The sequence below is a fragment of the Dermochelys coriacea genome, chromosome 6 (assembly GCF_009764565.3).
Source record: "Dermochelys coriacea isolate rDerCor1 chromosome 6, rDerCor1.pri.v4, whole genome shotgun sequence".
Lineage (NCBI taxonomy): Eukaryota > Metazoa > Chordata > Testudines > Dermochelyidae > Dermochelys > Dermochelys coriacea.
In genome coordinates this window covers 55,215,672-55,236,646 of record NC_050073.1, presented here as the reverse complement: position 1 = coordinate 55,236,646, position 20,975 = coordinate 55,215,672, and the positions used below count along the sequence as shown (strand labels likewise).

General features: G+C 46.5%; 1 protein-coding gene across 11 annotated transcripts in view; it reads left to right on the top strand.

Moving 5' to 3' along the window:
• CKAP5 (cytoskeleton associated protein 5) overlaps positions 1-20,975 on the top strand; it is a 105,969-nt gene that overhangs the window by 38,907 nt on the left and 46,087 nt on the right. For all 11 annotated transcript variants that reach the window (XM_043516079.1, XM_043516076.1, XM_038406736.1 and 8 more), the window contains 7 exons: positions 11,375-11,464; positions 11,591-11,755; positions 12,310-12,438; positions 13,292-13,474; positions 14,759-14,872; positions 16,496-16,606; positions 17,719-17,811. In XM_043516079.1, the coding sequence (XP_043372014.1) occupies positions 11,375-11,464; positions 11,591-11,755; positions 12,310-12,438; positions 13,292-13,474; positions 14,759-14,872; positions 16,496-16,606; positions 17,719-17,811 (885 nt within the window). The remainder of the gene's footprint in view (positions 1-11,374; positions 11,465-11,590; positions 11,756-12,309; positions 12,439-13,291; positions 13,475-14,758; positions 14,873-16,495; positions 16,607-17,718; positions 17,812-20,975) is intronic.

Sequence of the window (20,975 nt, the reverse complement as noted above, 5' to 3'; positions counted from 1 at the left end):
CCAAAGGAAACTGCACTGTGGCTGCAAACTCCTGAATGCTTTCCTCTGCCCATGAGCATCCTCCCTGTCTTACTCAGGTTCATCTTCAACTTGTTGTCCATCTGTGAGCTGCTAATATGCAAGTACTGAACCATGTTTGTGGTAGTGGTATGGTCTCATGGTTCGAGTGATTGTTCATATCGATTCCAGTCAGGTATGTGCACGATTGTCAGAAACTTTCCCTCAGCAGCTCCTGTCGGTTGGCTAGGGAGCCCCCTGGAGTGGTGTCGTCATGATGCTCAATATATGACCCTGCTGACCCGACCCCCCCCCCCACCCCTTCAGTTCCTTCTTGCCATCCGTGGCAGCGTTGAGACTGTTTCGCTTGCTTGCAAGTGTTCCCATAGCTATTACTTAGTCCTGTGCAGTTTTTGTTTTGTAGTTAATCTGTAGTTAGAATAGACTTGGAGAGTGGGATTTAAATCTTGCGATGTATACAAGGAAGCCTGTGCCCAATAGTGACCCTCACGACTCATGCCTGAGGTGTCTAGGGGAGGTGTGTCAGTTTGAGCGCTGCAAGATTTGTAAGGCTTTCAAGCCCAGGACTAGGAAGGAACATGACTGCTGTTAATGGAAGCCGCACTCAGTCCAGTGGCACCTGACCACCAAGTCCTGGGCCTGAGCAGAGCCCCCCGGTGTCGGTCTGTGAATCTGTACCGAGGAAGGACTCTGGTGCTAGAGATCCTAGGTACCAGAGATCCCCAGCACCGGTCAATGTCCCTGATGCCCCCACAAGTGCCTCAGAGGAAGGACTTAACTTCCAAGCAGCAAGACCTCGGGCGCTGGAGTCGACAGCACCAGTTGGCACTGTTGAGCTCGGCACTCAGTGACTCTCTGGTGGGGCCCTGCTTGGTGCAGGAGCTGGAACCCCCCTCCACCCCAGACGCTTTCGAAGCTGACTTGTACAAAGTACTGCGCCTCAGCCCCTTGCTGTTACAGAGAAGCCTCCGGCACCGCCCAGATGAGTGCCATCTAGAGGCAAGCCTGTGATGAGGCCCTCCATCGCTGGACCAGCACCATTCCCCGCACTGTTCCCGGTCTACATCACCACAACATCCCCTGGCACTGGCCTGAGACCAAGATCGCCCGGCGCAGGGAGCACGACAATCTGTCTCTGGCACCAAGTGGTCAGCACCAATCACGGTCACCCTTTCTTGGCCAGCACCAAGACATGACACCGGAACACAGGAGCTGTTCTCCGGCAACAGACATGTGGCACCAGTCTCAGTTGCAGGACAGCTGGCACTGATCCTCTACGTGATCGTCGTAGCACCGATCCCCGACTTCCTCTTCTCGGCCCGGACTGCTGGCTCAGGGATCATCAGCACCGCTGTGGTCGTCGCCCTCGGGATCTTCCAACTCTGAGGCAGACTCCTACTACTCGTGGCACAGTAGGCACAGGTCGGATAAGCATCAGAGACCTGCACGGTCGACCTCGCAGCCACCGTGGCCACCCGCTGCGCAATGGGCCTTCTGGACCCCCTGGGCTTACCATCAGGCCCTGGGTACCCCTTCCAGGGTTTCTAGTCTGTGACATCAGGGCATCATCCTGCACGGTCAGATATAAGGGGCAGGTCTATCAGTCTACTACAGAGGTGATCCTATCCAGCCCACCCCCTCATACTACAGAGGGGACAACAGAACCGGCTCCAGACCCACCCATAGCCCAGGTCACATCTGACTGTGCCGAACCACTGGACACCAATGCTACCCAGGAGCAACCTGGGCACAGTGTGCCATGAGGACCCTGTATCCCCACTGGCTTCCTCCACCCATTGGCCACAGAGCGCATCAGGACTTGTTCCACTGTATTGCCCGTAACATGGTCCTACAGGTGGAGGAAGTCCATTGAGTTAAAGGACCTGATGGTGGACATTCTCGCCCCAGAAGGCCCTTCCAGAATGGTATTGCTGGTCATTAAAACTATTTACAACAATTGTAATACTCTGTGGCGGACTCCAGCCTCCATTCCACGCTCTGCTAGGGGTATGGAGAGAATACTTTGTTCTTTCCAAGGGATATGAATTATTATTCTTCCACCAACATCCTTGCTCCTTGGTGGTCTTTGCAGTAAATGAGAAGGAGTACCAGGGATAGCAGGCGCCAGCTCCCAAGGCTAAAGAGGGCAAACAAATGGATCTCTTTGGCAGGAAAGTTTATGCTGTATCCCAGGGAGCATACAGCTGAGGATCGCTAACCAACAAGCTATCCTCAGCGGGTATAATTTTTAACTTGTGTGACTACCTCCAAATTCAAGGAGTTGCTCCCCACTGAGTCGAAGGCTGCGTTCCCAGCTCTGGTTGAGGAGGGGAAGGCAGTGGCCAGGACATCCTTGCAGGCATTCCTTGACTTGGCTGACTGCGGCACATACCATCTCTTCTGGGGTGGTCATGGGGAGAACCGCATGGCTCCAAGCTTCTGGGCTTCTCCCGGAAGTTCAGTGGATCTTCCCTTTTAGGGTGCAGGGCTTTTTTTTGTGGACCAGACAGACTCAAGGCTTCACAGCCTAAAGAACTCAAGGGCAACTATGAAATCTCTGAGAATGCACGCTCCTCCTACCCAGAGAAAATCCTTCAAGCCTTAGCCCCAGCAGCACCCGAGGCAGGATACATACTATTGTAGGGGCAAGGAATAATAGACGTAGCCACTATCCTGGATCCTTTCCCCCACTTTCTGAACCATCTATCCCTCTTCTACCATGCCTGATCCAATATAACATCGGACCATTGGGTTCTTCACATAGTTGAGGTGTGATATTCTCTCCAATTCTTCTCCTCCCCTTCCTCCCACCCTCCTTCCCTGTCCCTTTTCAGGGACCCCTCTTATGAGCAACTCCTTATCCAGGAGGTGCAATTGCTCCTCGCTATAGGGGCAGTGGAGGAGGTTCCTCAGGAGTTATGGTGCAAGGGATTCTACTCCTGTTGTTTCCTCATCCCCAAGGCAAAGGAGGGTCTGAGACCCATCTTAGATGTGCGAGGATTCAATCAGTTCCTGGTAAAGCTCAAGTTTGGCATGGTCTCCCTGCACGCAATTATTCTTTCCCTGGATCTGAGGGACTGCTACGCTGCTCTCGACATGAAAGACGTGTACTTTCATATAGCCATTTGGCCGGCCCACAGCCGTTTCCTGAGGTTCATTGTCAACCGCATACGTTATCAGTTCGCTGTGTTCCCATTCGAGTTATCAACAGCCCCCTGGGTGTTCACCAAGTGCATGTCCGTGATTGCAGCCTTCCTCTGCAAGAGGCAGGTGCAGGTGTATCCCTACCTCAATGGCTGGCTGCTGCAGGGGTGCTCTAGGGAGCAGGTGGAGTCCCAGGTCCAGTTAGAGACCTTCCAGAGACTAGGTCTCCTCGTCAATGTGGACAAGTCAACGTAGTCACCCACCCAACTAATAGAATTCATTGGGGTGGTGCTGGACTTGGTTCAGGCAAGAGCCGTTCTGCCAGAGCCTAGATTCCAAACACTGTCGCATGTCATTCAGACTCTGACAATATCCTACCACAACTGCGGGGACATGCCTCAGTCTCCTGGGACACATGGCAGCATGCACCTATGTGGTCAGGCATGCCAGGCTGAGGCTCAGGCCACACCAGGCATGGCTCACTTCAGCTTATCACCCAGGTTGAGACAGTTTAGACTTGGTAGTAACAGTACTGGCACGAGTCATAGATACCCTAGGCTGGTGGTTGGACCCTTGCATGGTCAGTGGTGGAGTCCCATTCAGCAACCCTCAACCATCCATGACCTTAGTAATGGATGCGTCGGACCTGGGTTGGGGGACGCACCTAGGAGACCTACATACTTAGGGCAGGTGGTCATAGTCCGAGATCCCACTCGACATCAGTATAAAGGAACTCAGAGTGGTGAGACTAGCCTGCTAGACCTTCCATACCATATTGCAAAGTCAGTGCATGATGGTATTGATTGACAACACCACCGCCATGTTTTATACAAACAAGCAGGGCAGAGCCTGCTCCTCCTCCTCTCTCTGTTGGGAGGCTGTCCACCCTTGGGATTTTTGTGTAGCCCACTCAATTCACCGGAGACGTCCTATCTCTCCCGGGAACACGGAACAAGCTTGTGGACCATCTCAGCAGGTCATTCCACAGCCACAAGTGGTCCATCCAGCTGGACATTATACATTACATCTTCCACTGGTGGGGGTTTCCCCGGGTAGACCTATTCACCGCCAGGAGCAACAGGAAGTGTCCAATGTTTTGCTCCTTCAAAAAGCACAGTCCGGGATCTATCTGATGCATTCATGATACCCTAGGGGAACAGTCTACTTTATGCCTTCCCTCTGATACCACTTGTCTACAAGGTTCTCCTTAAGATCCGCAGAGACAAGGCGGAGGTAATTCTGCTGGCTCCTGTGTGGCCACGCCAACATTGGTACACCACGCTTCTGGAGCTGTCAGTGGACACCCCAATCTCACTGCCGCTCCTCCTAAATCTGATTACACAGGATCATGGCTGCCTGCTTCATCTGGACCTCCATCTCGTGGCTTAGAAGCTTCATGGTTAAACCCAGTGGAGCTCCAATGCATGGAATTGGTGAGGGAGGCGCTCCTTGGTAGCGGGAAACCTTCCACCAGGGCCACTTACCTGGCCAAATGGTAAAGGTTCTTATGCTGATGTGGTTGTAGTCACGAACCCCCACTTCAAGTATCTATACCATTCTTCCTGGACTATCTACTGCATCTGAAGCAGCATGGCCTGACTGGATCATCCATCAAAGTACACCTCGTTGCCATCGCAGTGTTCCACCCAGGAGAGAGATTTGATCTTTGTGGGATTGGAGAGAAAATTGATCTTTGTGGGATTCCACAAGTGAGTGGTTTGGTGGTGGAGATGCAGTTTCCCATCACCACTCTTCAAATGTGTCCCACAGGAAGGGTTCAAAGCATTTTAGTGCGTTACCTGGGACCCCTGCCGCTTCTTTCAGGTGAGGCGGAAATAATTTTATAATCAAAAATTAAATGCTGCTGAGGTCCAGAAAATGGATGTCTGACCTCTAGCTAGTGACAGTAGATCATCCGTCAGTGCAACTGAAGTGGTTTCAGTTCCGTGTCATGTCTTGTCCTGAATCAGACTCTGCTGGGTCTAGAATATTAGCTTCAATTAGTCGAGCTTGAACTCGGCCTTAGATGAGAGAGCCTAAGAGCTTGCTCAGTAATGTGGGGGCATGATGCTAGCTAGTAGTTGGCTAAAATCGACACATGGGTGAGTTTCTTCAGTGCTGGCCAGACTATTGCTTGTTTGAAGGAGGGGAAGATTCCTTCCATGAACGACATGTTGGCTATATCAGCCAGGAGTGGTATCAATTGGTCATGACTTTTTCACAAGCCAGGAAGGGCATGGGTCAAGACTCTCTTTAGGTTGTCCAGCACTTCTTGCCGAGTTAATATATTGAACTGCAGGAATTCAAGCAGGTCTGTAGATTGGTAGGTATAAGTGGAGCAGATCCAGATATTTTGGGAAGCCTTCCTGAATGTGCATAATCTTTTCAGCCACATAGGATGACCGTTCTTCACAACACTTGGCATCAGAACTGTGCATCATTGGCACTTAAGACCACTTGGGTGGTATTTAGTAGCTTTAGTGGAGGCTGATAGGAACGTTCTCTTGGCCGCCTGATGGGCTTGGAGGAATTTGTTCTTTTATCCTCAAAAAGAAAAGGAGTACTTGTGGCACCTTAGAGACTAACAAATTTATTTGAGCATAAGCTTTTGTGAGCTACAGCTCACTTCATCGGATGCATTTGGTGGAAAAAACAGAGGAGAGATTTATATACACACACAGAGAACATGAAACAATGGGTTTATCATACACACTGTAAGGAGAGTGATCACTTAAGATAAGCCATCACCAGCAGCAGGGGGAGAAAAGGAGGAAAACCTTTCATGGTGACAAGCAAGGTAGGCTAATTCCAGCAGTTAACAAGAATATCAGAGGAACAGTGGGGGGTGGGGTAGGGGGGAGAAATACCATGGGGAAATAGTTTTACTTTGTGTACTGACTCATCCATTCCCAGTCTCTATTCAAGCCTAAGTTAATTGTATCCAGTTTGCAAATTAATTCCAATTCCGCAGTCTCTCGTTGGAGTCTGTTTTTGAAGCTTTTTTGTTGAAGGATAGCCACTCTTAGGTCTGTAATCGAGTGACCAGAGAGATTGAAGTGTTCTCCAACAGGTTTTTGAATGTTATCATTCTTGACGTCTGATTTGTGTCCATTCATTCTTTTACGTAGAGACTGTCCAGTTTGGCCAATGTACATGGCAGAGGGGCATTGCTTGCACATGATGGCATATATCACATTGGTAGATGCGCAGTTGAAGGAGCCTCTGATAGTGTGGCTGATGTGATTAGGCCCTATGATGGTATCCCCTGAATAGATATGTGGACAGAGTTGGCAACGGGCTTTGTTGCAAGGATAGGTTCCTGGGTTAGTGGTTCTGTTGTGTGGTGTGTGGTTGCTGGTGAGTATTTGCTTCAGATTGGGGGCCTGTCTGTAAGCAAGGACTGGCCTGTCTCCCAAGATCTGTGAGAGTGATGGGTCGTCCTTCAGGATAGGTTGTAGATCCTTGATGATGCGTTGGAGAGGTTTTAGTTGGGGGCTGAAGGTGATGGCTAGTGGCGTTCTGTTGTTTTCTTTGTTGGGCCTGTCCTGTAGTAGGTGACTTCTGGGTACTCTTCTGGCTCTGTCAGTCTGTTTCTTCACTTCAGCAGGTTGGTATTGTAGTTGTAGGAATGCATGATAGAGATCTTGTAGGCGTTTGTCTCTGTCTGAGGGGTTGGAGCAAATGCGGTTATATCGTAGAGCTTGGCTGTAGACAATGGATCAAGTGGTATGATCTGGATGAAAGCTAGAGGCATGTAGATAGGAATAGCGGTCAGTAGGTTTCCGATATAGGGTGGTGTTTATGTGACCATCGCTTATTAGCACCGTAGTGTCCAGGAAGTGGATCTCTTGTGTGGACTGGTCCAGGCTGAGGTTGATGGTGGGATGGAAATTGTTGAAATCATGGTGGAATTCCTCAAGGGCTTCTTTTCCATGGATCCAGATGATGAAGATGTCATCAATGTAGCGCAAGTAGAGTAGGGGCATTAGGGGACGAGAGCTGAGGAAGCGTTGTTCTAAGTCAGCCATAAAAATGTTGGCATACTGTGGGGCCATGCGGGTACCCATCGCAGTGCTGCTGATTTGAAGGTGTACATTGTCCCCAAATGAAAAAGAAAAAGGACACTAAGCTATCTAAACTACTATATGCCACAAGTGGCCACAACAATGGTTCCCGTAATCCACCCAGCAACATTGTTAATCTATCCAACTATACTCTTAGCCCAGCAGAAGAATCTGTCCTATCTCGGGGCCTCTCCTTTTGCCCTTCCACCCCCGCGAACATGATACAGTTCTGTGGTGACCTAGAATCCTATTTTCGACGTCTCAGACTCAAGGAATATTTCCAACACACCTCTGACCAACATATTAACCCCACAGAGACCTTCCTGCCAACACTACAAAAAGAAGGATTCTGGGTGGACTCCTCCTGAAGGTCGAAACAGCAGCCTGGATTTCTACATAGAGTGCTTCCGCCGACGTGCACGAGCTGAAATTGTGGAAAAGCAGCATCGCTTACCCCATAACCTCAGCCATGCAGAACACAGTGCCATCCACAGCCTCAGAAACAACTCTGACATCATAATCAAAAAGGCTGACAAAGGAGGTGCTGTCGTCATCATGAATAGGTCGGAGTATGAACAAGAGGCTACTAGGCAGCTCTCCAACACCACTTTCTACAAGCCATTATCTTCTGATCCCACTGAGAGTTACCAAAAGAAACTATAGCATTTGCTCAAGAAACTCGCTGAAAAAGCACAAGAACAAATCCGCACAGACACACCCCTAGAACCCCAACCTGGGGTATTCTATCTGCTACCCAAGATCCATAAACCTGGAAATCCTGGACGCCCCATCATCTCAGGCATTGGCACCCTGACAGCAGGATTGTCTGGCTATGTAGACTCCCTCCTCAGGCCCTTCGTTACCAGCACTCCCAGCTATCTTCGAGACACCACTGACTTCCTGAGGAAACTACAGTCCATTGGTGATCTTCCTAAAAACACCATCCTAGCCACTATGGATGTAGAAGCCCTCTACACCAACATTCCACACAAAGATGGACTACAAGCCGTCAGGAACAGTATCCCCGATACTGTCACGGCTAACCTGGTGGCTGAACTTTGTGACTTTGTCCTCACCCATAACTATTTCACATTTGGTGACAATGTATACCTTCAAATCAGCGGCACTGCGATGGGTACCCGCATGGCCCAACAGTATGCCAACATTTTTATGGCTGACTTAGAACAACGCTTCCTCAGCTCTCGTCCCCTAATGCCCCTACTCTACTTGTGCTACATTGATGACATCTTCATCATCTGGACCCATGGAAAAGAAGCCCTTGAGGAATTCCACCATGATTTCAACAATTTCCATCCCACCATCAACCTCAGCCTGGACCAGTCCACACAAGAGATCCACTTCCTGGACACTACGGTGCTAATAAGCGATGGTCACATAATGGTCACCACCCTATATCGGAAACCTACTGACCGCTATTCCTACCTACATGCCTCTAGCTTTCATCCAGATCATACCACTCGATCCATTGTCTACAGCCAAGCTCTACGATATAACCGCATTAGCTCCAACCCCTCAGACAGAGACAAACGCCTACAAGATCTCTATCATGCATTCTTACAACTACAATACCCACCTGCTGAAGTGAAGAAACAGATTGACAGAGCCAGAAGAATACCCAGAAGTCGCTTACTACAGGACAGGCCCAACAAAGAAAATAACAGAACGCCACTAGCCATCACCTTCAGCCCCCAACTAAAACCTCTCCAACGCATCATCAAGGATCTACAACCTATCCTGAAGGACGACCCATCACTCTCACAGATCTTGGGAGACAGGCCAGTCCTTGCTTACAGAAAGCCTCCCAATCTGAAGCAAATACTCACCAGCAACCACACACCAGAACCACTAACCCAGGAACCTATCCTTGCAACAAAGCCCGTTGCCAACTCTGTCCGCATATCTATTCAGGGGATACCATCATAGGGCCTAATCACATCAGCCACACTATCAGAGGCTCCTTCACCTGCGCATCTACCTATGTGATATATGCCATCATGTGCCAGCAATGCCCCTCTGCCATGTACATTGGCCAAACTGGACAGTCTCTACGTAAAAGAATGAATGGACACAAATCAGACGTCAAGAATGATAACGTTCAAAAACCAGCTGGAGAACACTTCAATCTCTCTGGTCACTCGATCACAGACCTAAGAGTGGCTATCCTTCAACAAAAAAGCTTCAAAAACAGACTCCAACGAGAGACTGCGGAATTGGAATTAATTTGCAAACTGGATACAATTAACTTAGGCTTGAATAGAGACTGGGAATGGATGAGTCATTACACAAAGTAAAACTATTTCTCCCCCCACCCCACCCCCGACTGTTCCTCTGATATTCTTGTTAACTGCTGGAATTAGCCTACCTTGCTTGTCACCATGCAAGGTTTTCCTCCTTTTCCCCCCCCCCCCCTGCTGCTGGTGATGGCTTATCTTAAGTGATCACTCTCCTTACAGTGTGTATGATAAACCCATTGTTTCATGTTCTCTGTGTGTGTGTGTATATAAATCTCTCCTCTGTTTTTTCCACCAAATGCATCCGATGAAGTGAGCTGTAACTCACGAAAGCTTATGCTCTAATAAATTTGTTAGTCTCTAAGGTGCCACAAGTACTCCTTTTCTTTTTGCGAATACAGACTAACACGGCTGCTACTCTGAAACTTGTTTTATCCTGTTTGTATCAATCAGTGTTCGCTGCTGGTGCTTGAGTTTCCACCCCTTCTATTCATTTGATGCAGAGTTTCAGAAAACCATATAGGTCAGTATGGGTGATAGGAGGAAGGGGCCTTTACGATACTAGTGTGTTGATGTTTTAACCTCATACAATGTGTTTTACCAGATCTTCAATTCCTTGTCTTGAGTGCAGCTGTCCTTTCATATACCTTGAAATTTGTTGGAATCAATGAGTCTTTGTGATCAAATGGGATCATAAGTCTTGTTACCTGGAAGCTGAAAGATCCCTGACTGTTATCTTAATGATGTGGTGGTCTGTTCAAGACAGTGGCTGGGTTGTGATGATCTTGAAGATGATGATGATGATGAGGTTCAGGGTCTGTGGGTTGTCCTGCAGATAACCTGTGAGATCCCTAGGAAGGTGAGGGAGGAGATGAGTTTGAGCTTTTGCATCTGCAGTCTTTCAATAGGCATGTTGAAATCTCCCAATTTTTTGTTTTACTTTGTGCTGGCTGCTTCCAGCGCATGCTGAGGTAATAGTCCTATGCAGTGTATAGGTATTAAATGTCTGGACTAGTTTTTTGTCTGCTCTGCTCATTCTTTGTACAGTTCGTCCACTCTGATAATTCTATAGCCTATTCCACCGGTCGGTCCAAAAGGGGAGGAACAAGTTTTATGGGTAGAAAAATGGCATAGGGGAAACAGATCTGTTGGATACCTTTTTAGCAACTGTAACCTGTTTTGAATTGAGGGGAATATGTGGTGCTGGAGCAATATGTTCCTAGAGTAGCTGTGGGTATGCTGTAATCATGGAGGTATAACAATAGAAATAATGACAATATGTAGTGATGAGCCCAGCAAAAATGGGAGGCATTAATGGCATCAGGCATCCATTTCCTTGACACAAACTTCCTGGTATCATGATGTCCCTAATGCTCTTCTGTTCCCCCAAGCAGGTATGGAGTGGAGAGAAGAGGGGTGATTAGTACTTATTTGTAGGCTGAATTACAACTGTAAAGTGGCTTTCTGATTAAACAGGTGGCAGCAAAGGCTGGAAGAGCAGGACTAGGGCTCAGGTCTCCTTCCTCAGAAGGCAGAGCCCTTGGGCAGCCTTCTTCCTGGTGGTGGCTCTTTTGCTGGAGGGAGGCGTTAGGGAAAGTGTCTTAGCCCCCCGATGTTTAGAAACAAACCGGAGATTTTTCTAAAATTGTCATCAATGAGTGAAGGCCAGTGCCCTGCTGTTTCTGGTGGTGATAATGGTGGCATATAGGGCCAGCAGGAGCTGGTTCCTTGCCACTGCTATGTCTCTGTGGCAGTGGAGGGAGGCAAATTGAAGAATCCTTAACTATGTGCATACACTCCTGAATCATGAGGGCACGAAGTGTCACATTGGGGAGGGTTTTTGTTTTTTCTGCAATTAGGTAATTGAAGTATTATGTGTGTCCTTTTTAAAAACAGGTTGTCCCAACTATCCTGGAAAAGTTTAAAGAGAAGAAGCCTCAGGTCGTGCAGGCCCTGCAGGAAGCCATAGATGCAATCTTCCTTACGGTAAGGACAAGTGTTATAAACTCTGTCAATACTGTGCTACTGAGAATAGATCATGCTAGTTGTTTCAGAGGACTCTTCACCTATCCCTCTGCTGAAGCTAACCACCTCATGTGTCCAACCTTTTAGACTACATTGCAGAACATAAGTGAGGATATTTTGGCTGTGATGGACAACAAAAACCCAACAATCAAGCAACAGACATCCCTCTTCATTGCAAGAAGCTTTCGTCACTGTACACCTTCTACCCTGCCAAGGAGCCTGCTAAAACCCTTCTGTGCTGCTCTTCTTAAGGTAAAACAGGATGGATTGATAGTTCTCTAGGAAGCAATGTGTTTTGATGGACGCAGTGGATTGGGTGAGGTGAGAAGCCTGTCTGAGGATGTACCATGTAGTGAAGTTTTGCGTATTCTGGTGCAGCAAGTAGAATAACGGGGAGGTTGGGTCACAAGTAGCCTGCAGTGATGGAGGCTATTTTCTTTTATTCCAGTGGAATAACGTTCTTTGGTCGTTTTTTGTTTCCTGAATGGAAAAGGACTCTTCCCTAGAGAACGGGTGGAGTTTTAGGACAAAGTGGAAATCACTGACTTAGGAGACACTCCCAGTGACTAGGCCTACTTATGACATAATTTTTTTTCCACTGAACTAAACTTCTACCACTCTGTCATAAAATGAAATTGAAGGGGGCAGCAGCTTTAAGATAACTACTTGCCAGTGGACTAGATTAATATCTCCTCTGTTCATACAATCCACTCTTCACAACAAGTACTTACAGTAAAAATAGGGCATTGCTATTATAATTTTATAACTGTACTTAGTACTTCTTTACAAATGAATCCTCTCAACAGCATATCAATGACTCTGCCCCTGAAGTTAGAGATGCTGCATTTGAAGCACTAGGCACAGCTCAGAAGGTGGCTGGAGAGAAAGCTGTGAACCCTTTCCTAGCAGATGTGGACAAACTCAAACTTGATCGGGTGAGCTTATGGATTTGGACAGAATGCTGTATATGTAGTGGCTAGTGAAGTGCTTTCATACCTCTGCAGTGTCCTAGTATGTTGTGGGTAACAAACTTCTTAAAACCCATGTAGGGAATAATCCATCTCTAAGGTGTATTCTCTCAGGCTTAATGTGGACTAGTATTTAAAGGTGTGGTGTTCACTTCTTCCCTCCCTCACCTGCCAGCTGTAACTTGGTCAGTTTAGGATCGTTAAAGGCACAGACTTTTAAAACTTCTTGGTGTACATTAGCTAACATTGCTCCTTAAATCCTGATCTAGGTCTGAGGCCTCTATTATTGGTTTGGAGGTTGTGGTGTCTGTAATAGAAGTCTATCTTATCTCCTTTCTGCCAGGCGGAGTTTAGGACTCTGCCATCTGGTTTGTGACCCTAGTTAAACTTCAAATCCTGCATAATACTATGTATGGACTTGTCCCTTCAGGGTGAGGCATTTACCTATGTACAGATGCTGATAGCTTTGTTAAATAAGCTTTAAACTATATAGTCAGGCATTAATACCGGCTCTAAAGACTGACTTTGCTTTTAACCTCCTTATACGGTCTTCCTCTCTAGATCTTCCACTTGCATTAATGGTAGTTGTATGCACACATTAAGAGACTGTACTGCATGGACTAGAAGTTCAAATTTGATGCCACTGTCCTGTTAACGTTGCTAAGTGCTGCTTAAATAGCATTAGCTTTTTGGCAGTAAAACAAGTTATATGATTTTCATGTAGCTCCTGGAGCTGTAGTGGCTCTGGATTGGTGGCTTTGGCTGGTTAGATGCTGCAGCTGTACTTAAATGGCTTTGGTCTCTTACCATTGTTCCTTAGATTAAAGAATGTGCTGAAAAGGTGGAGCTGGCTTATGGTAAGAACACAGGTGGAGCAGCTGATAAAAAGGAATGCAGACCTGCTGCTGGAAAGACCCCTGTTCTTTCAGGGGCTGCTGGGGACAAGGATACAAAAGACACTTCAGCAAAATCAGGACCTTTGAAAAAGGCTCCTGCTGCCAAGGTAAGTGGAATATAGATAGTCTGCCTCACACATGATGGCCTGAGATAGTTGGCCTATTAAATTGCATCCAGTTGCAGCCCTCTGCAAACCTATTCTACAAGTTAATCAGAACAAATCTTTCCTTTTCCTGTTCTACCTCTTGTTCAGGAATAGGTGGTATATAGTAACAGGCTTTAAAAGAATGCTTTCTAAAAAGAGTACAGGATGCAATCTGGTGTGGAATTGAGAATTCCACCACTTTTCTGTCCTCTAAAAGATTTCTTGCTTGTGTTTTAATGCCAAGTCCTAATGTTGTCATACTGCAGACAACCCAATGAATACTTTCAAAGGGTTCTGTAAGCAATAATGCAACTTGGCATGCCAGTGTTATACTAACACATAGCTGAAGAGGGAACACACTCAATGGCAATGTGTTGCTCTTGCAATAAACACATTCTGGAGTGTTGTATCTTCCTGATTATCAAATGTTCTGTAAACATTTTGGTTTAAAAAAAAAAATCCATGTGATCATTAAATGTTAAAAAGCTTTAAGCAACATATTGGTGTCTTAGCACCCTTCTGTTCCCTTTGCTTGGTCAAACAGTTGTTGAGGAATGCAGAAGTGAATATTTAAATTGATTGGGGGTCTCAAAACACCTGTTTAGTACTGTAGTGAAAAACTTAAGTTTATTTTTCCAGACTGCCAGCCACACTATATGCCTAACTGCAACCTCAAAGGAAATTGATTAACTTATTATTCTCTGACCCTTTTCAAATGAACATTAATCCTTCTATTTCCATTGCCTTTAACTTCTCACTACTATTTGACCCAACTTCTGAAGCTTACTGTCCTGGAAATATGACGTTTGATTGAGCTAGCCTGTTCATTGTTATCACCCGGCCTGTTGCACACTACTGTGGTTAAAAGTAACAACTTGTTTGTCCAATTACATTGTTACTGAAGACTTTTAAATCTACTTAATGCAGGGTTAATCAGTAGGCAGACTTCGGGCCAAATCCAGACCGCCAGACGCTTTTGAATGGATCACAAAATCTTTTTGTTAATACTATCATGGCTATTGCAGTGTGAAAAATGTTTCTCCAGAGTCTGGGCCTTGACTATACCTTGACCAAGAAATTGGTCCTTGACCAAAAAAAAAGAAACAAAAAACTACCCCTGCCTTAATGTATCTTTGGAAGTAGAGCATGCAATGTTGGAAAGCAAGACTTCTTGATTTTAAGTATTGATTTTGAACTCTGGTGAATTAATAGCTTGATCCTTGCTAACGCTTGTTTCCTCTGTAGTCTGGGGGCCCTCCCAAGAAAAGCAAGCCAGCCGCAGCTGCTGGTGCAGGAGGTGCTGGAACTAAAGGCAAGAAAGGATCTGAGACCAAAGAGATATTTGAACCTGAACTCTCGGTAGGTACTATACTATATTTTGAAATGAAAAGTGCAATGCAGTATCATGGAAGCAGTGCTAGTTGGGTTATTCTCTTGATTTTGTAGAATTAATGGCCCTGAAGTTGGGATTTGAAACACTTGAAGCAGGGGAAACCAATGGGTTTAAACTGTACATAACTGCTAATCTTTAATTGTGAAGCCTCTAATAAACACCCAATCAGATTATCTTCTGTACAATCCATTATTCAAATATTAGTGGGGACTTCTATGAATTTGACTATGACCTAAGTGTGAGTCCTTTTGCCTCTCAGCTGAACTGTGCTGTTGGGAGGAGTGGGGAGGCTGAGATGTAATTTCTGTGGAAGTACTGGGTGTGTAACTAAATTGTATTCTCTGGAGTTAAAAGCCTTGGAAACCCAAGAGCATCCTGGAGCTTGACTCCGAAACCTAGACTGAAATACACTAGATAGTCCAGTGATTTGCTCAAGCCTACCTATTGAAAACCTAGTCCGCTCCTGGGATATTCAGATTAAATTACAAAACTCTCAAACTCGTTCTGAAGTGTTTCAGACTGAGACGTATAGTTTGTAGCAGTAGTTACGTTCTGATGAAGGACAAGAAAAAGTTAGAAACCCACAAGGAATCTATCTGTGTGCTGAGCGTCAATAGAAAGAAAAGGAGTACTTGTGGCATCTTAGAGACTAACAAATTTATTTGAGCATAAGCTTTCGTGAGCTACAGCTCACTTCTTCAGATGCATACATGCATGCATCCGATGAAGTGAGCTGTAGCTCACAAAAGCTTATGCTTAGATAAATTTGTTAGTCTCTAAGGTGCCACAAGTACTCCTTTTCTTTTTGCGAATACAGACTAACACGGCTGCTACTCTGAAACCTGTCAATAAAAAGAAAGTCATTGTTTTTGGACTCCTTTGTGTAGCCTTCATATTTTAGATTTGTATGGAGAGTCCTAAAAATGAGAATTATCCTAGTCATTTGATGCTACTGGTGTAAAAATTGAACACGTCTTGACAGTCAAATATGCAGCCCTTGAGGGAGATCAGATACAAAGGAAGAACCTAGTGGGAGTGAGTGAATGAATGAGATAAGCTTCCCTCCATGTGGATAATGAACTAAAATAACCTTGCTAAGTGCTACTCATCCCCTCTCCTAGAATGGACCTGTAAAATGGCTTCTCTACTCCCCCTCCCCCCCATTATCAGTCCTCCTGGTGATTGACTTTGCCTGCCTGCCTGACAAATACTCATAATATTTGCAAAGCTGCACTAAAATTTGCTTAACCCTAAAACTAAGAGAAGACAGCACAAGATTCCACTTTGCTCTTCTCCCAGGATGTCTAACTTTTTCTGGTAACTATGCTTAGACTGATCTCCTCTATCACAATGCACTGGTATCCTTTCTCATAATTTAAATGCCTCCTGAGTACCACTTCCACAAGGCCTATATCCACATTAGTCATCTCAACTAATGAAAATGTTTTCTCCAGTGTGGATCTCCTATGTTGTAAGTGCCTTGGGGCATGGTTATCTCTCTGACCTCCTGCACTTTAATAATCAGACTACTGACTGGTATACAAGAGAGCATGTGGTAAGGTATTAATCTTGTTGTATTCTGTCTTCAGATAGAAGTGTGTGAAGAGAGAGCTTCAGCTGTCCTCCCAGCCTCTTGCATACAGCAGTTAGATAGTGGTAACTGGAAGGAGAGACTTGCCTGCATGGAGGAGTTTCAGAAGGTAAGTATTGTGCAATGGATAGTAAGAGGATGACTTTTAGAAGGAAACATAAAAAAAAATGGAATTAATGACTTTCTGCTGCCAGTTAGTCTCAACCTGGTTACTCTGACTACTGAAAATGTCTGCCACAATCTTCCAAAATCCCTGCTGGCTCCACACTAGGCAGCAATTAAAATACAAAATGCTGGCTGGCAAAGTTCTAGTTTCAAATGCCAGCTGATTGCATCCTATTACATCAGCCTTTACAGCTGGGAATATGAGGGATCTCCATTATCTCCCCTGGAAGGACACAAACTAAGTATTATGAGTTACAGACACTGCTCTATTTAGTGTGGAGCTGGCTTTCTTCCCTAAAAGCATCCCTATCATGTGATGCTTTTGGACTGAGTCTTACTTTTAAAAGGCAGCTACTGCACATCTGCAAATATTTCATATCCTATTGCAACTGCTATTGAGCTTCAGTATTTGGCATAAAAACAGGCTTAAGTGTAGTGGCATAGCCCTTTTACTGAAAAGGGTGGCACTTCATAGTCCAGTGGGGTCTGGAGCAGCATCTAGTCTCTGCCCAATCATTAAGCATTCAAGTTTTCACTGGGATGCAACTTCCCCTCTTGGAATGAATTAAAGAGCAGCTTTAAAAGCTACAAAGTAGACTGTTAAGTCCAAGATATCTAGACTCCATTCTTATGAGGAGTTGTCTGGTGCAATCTCTGTTTTAAGTTGAAATGGTACTGGGTATGTGATGCAGCTCTCAATAGTGTTGTGTAGTTTTTTTGTTTGTTTTTTTTTTGTTTGTTTGTTTTTTTTTTTTTTTGGAGGGTGCTGTGTTGTTTGTCCAAGACAATATTGCCATTTGCGTGGCTGCTCATGTGTTTGGAGTTTTGTATGGGCGCACATTAAATAAAACGAAGGAAATAAATACAAGTGCATTAAAAAGGCCTCTTGTCTAAAGGACATAACAGCTCATAGGTCCCTATTGGTATAAAATGAAATCCAGACTAATCCTACTATCTTGTAGAAAGCCTAAATTGCAAATCTCACTGCCAATAGTTTTCTTGGATTTTGTTTTGCATATTTTGGACCTAATGGCTAATTTGATTTTGACCCTTTAGGCTGTAGAACTGATGGAGAGAAGTGAAATGCCTTGCCAAGCTCTGGTGAGGATGCTGGCCAAGAAACCTGGGTGGAAGGAAACCAACTTTCAGGTAAACCCCTATCTTTTGCTATATATAATTGATTGCAGTCTCTTGCTAGAGCAATAGTTTGTTACTCCATTGTATACCCTCTTACTTGCTAAAAGAAATACAGATCTTAGACTATAAAAATGCAACTGCTGGTGGTCAGTTACTTCATTGCTTAGTCAATAAATACACTCCAATTTGAACATGTCAGTTTCTGCTTTAGGATTTTTAGTGGGGCACTTCTTTCCAAGTATCTTGTTTTTCTTCATGCCTTTGTAATAGGGGAGCAATCTAAAGGCATTTATATTTAGAGACCACCTTTAAAGAAACACTGGGTTTCATTTAGGCCTGAACTTGGGCTTTTGTAGAAAATATTTTTGATACCCAATATAAATAGAATTTTATTTTCAGTTGATTTCAGTTAAAATGTTTTGTGGATTTTAACATAGCTATAGCATAATGCTCCTATATCAGATAAAACAGTGTCTGAAGGCACAAGAGTTTTTGGTGTAAATAGTGATAGAAGGACTTCAGTTTTAATAGTAGTTCTAGAAGTCTGTCCATTCTTGGGTAAAATATGAACAGCTGTATTTCTGCAGCTTTCAGCAAAAGAAGAAAATTGAGTTCAAGTGCTTGCTCATGTCCATTTCATATTAGGTGTGTGTGCTCGCCACATGCACTGGTGCCAGAAGTTTTTCCCTCAGCAGTATCCGTAGGAGACCAGCTCCGGTGCCCTCTGGAGTGGTGCCCACATGGTGTGGTATAAGGGGTGCTGCTGGCTCCCCTGACCCTCAGTTCCTTCTTGCTGCAAGTGATGGTGCTAGAACGTCTGCTTCTTTGGCTAGCATTGATTCCTTCTTTGTTCTTGCGAACTTTGAAATACTGTAAAATAGTTGTACATAATAGTTCTTAGTTAGTCAATAGTTTTCTTAGTTAGTCCCAAACAGAACCCAGTTGGGGCATGCCCCGGTCCCTAGGCTTTAAGCCCTGTGATCGCTGCAGACGGCCTATGCTTGTCAGCAATCTACACACCAGCTGCCTAAGGTGCTTAAGCGAGGGGCACATAAAATGACACGTGCTGTATATGCAAGTCCTTCAAACCTAGGACAAAGAAGGAGCGCAGTATCTGTTTGAGTGCTCCTAATGGAGTCAGCACTCACTCTGGCACCAGAGCAGCGGTCCAACTCCACACCGAGCACCATGGCCTCCATGCGCAGTGCTCCCCCAGCACTGTCCACGAGCAGTACCGGTCTCCCTCCACGGCTCTGGTCAAGAAACCGAAAAGGACTGAGAGGAGAAGATCTCCTTCCTCTTACAAGAGGGTGAGGGCAAGCCAAGACCCACGTCAGGCAGATCAACATCCCCCTCGGGAAGTCGGGCACCAGCTCAAGTCAAGGGGTGCAGCCCATCCCATGCCTTGCCTGTGACTCTGGATAGCAGTGCAGGCCCTGGCCAGCTTCAAGTGCTATAGACACCCAAAGCCCTTCAAGCAGCTCGAGATCCTGAATCTCCCGGTGCTGCCGTCATCATCTCCTGCGGTACCCTGGTTTCGGGGAAAACCCATGCTGGGACCTATGCATGTGTCCCTGCCTCAGCAGTACTGTTTCCCATTGAGAGGGATCTCCCGCCAGTGTTCGCCCACCTGCAGCTGTCGTGCCTCAGGACGGGAGAGGCAGGCTTAGTGGAGCCCTCTTCGGTCCCAGCATTGGGGGCACTGATTGAGGGACTAGAGGCGTACCTCGCTGGTAGATTGGCACAGACCCTCTAAGGCACGCACCACCCAGCAAGAGCTCCAGGACCAGCCCTGACCATCTTCAAGGACCCTGGGCCAATCGGGTACAAGAGATCGCCAGGCCATCATCACCTGTCTCCAAAAGGAAGGTCATCCTACTCAGGACGATCCTCTCAGCAAGTGGTTCATAGTAGCTCCCAGTCTCATTTGACTTCCCAGTACCAGTCGAGTAGTGTGAGGTGTAGATCGCAGGGTAGCCAATGCAGATCCTCCAAAGATCGACAGTCTTGCTTGGACAGGTCATCTTCAGGATGCAGCAACCGTCACCAGTTGGACAAGAGCCACTGCTCAGCCCAATCCTGGTTGCCCAGGACCAACCGCTCCACTGGTGGCTCCAGTTTGGAATGAGGTTCCCTGACTGCGGGACAAGACCCGGTACTGATGGTGCCGTCTACATTATCAGCACCAAAACCTGTCCCATGGCCCCAAGTGCAGTGGCCGGCGCTAGGGTACCTGTGGAACCCTCGGGGGCTCACCCAGCTGTCCCAGGCTGCTCACTCAGTGTTGGTAGCCTCAGAGAGGCCAGTGGCTTCTGTATCCCATCCCCCTGTTGTGCTGGAGACTTCGGGGGGTAAGACCTTGCAGGTTCAGGAGGATCTAGCGGAGCAGCTGCTGGACCACCAATGGACATGGAGGTTCCCGCAGCACCAACATCAGCCTCATCTGGCGACGACGAGGACATCATGGGACCCCCTCACCCAGTTCCTCAGGATGATGCCAAGGCATATCAGAAACTTCTGAAGAGGGTTGCTTCTAACCTTGGGCTTCAGGCAGAGGATTTGAAAGAGCCCTTGGACTCTGTTTGACCATTCTCTGCTCCTGCCAGGGTGGCTCTACCCCTTCATGAAGGGGTTTCTAAGATCACTAATGCCCTGTGGCAGACTCCCTTCTTCCCTGACTCCTATCTCTAAAAGGCTGAATGCAAGTACTTGGTGCCAGCCAAAGGGCATGAGAACTTATATTCCCACCCAGCTCCCAATTCCCTTGTGGTAAAGGCAGTTAACCACCAGGAGAGGCAGGGACAACCCAGGGCCACCCCCAGAAATAAAGACTCAAGGAGGCTGGGTCTTTTTGGATGAAAGGTTTATTAGTCTTCCAGCATTCAGCTGTAAGTGGCCAACTGCCATTGCTAAGTTCAAAGGGTCGCTCCAAGGCTTCCAAGAAGGAGTTGAGCAATCCTCAATGAGGGCATGACTGGCCTGGGCGGCCCTCCAGGCGGCGTCAGACACTGTGGATGCTGCTGCCCACCCCATGGTTTCCGCTATCTCCATGTGGCGAGCCTTTTGGTTGCTTCTCTCTGGGTTGCCCATCGGGGCCCAGCAGTCAGTGCAGGACTTGCCTTTCAATGGCCAGGCCCTACTTGTGGAACGAACAAACACAGCAAATTGCGTGGCCT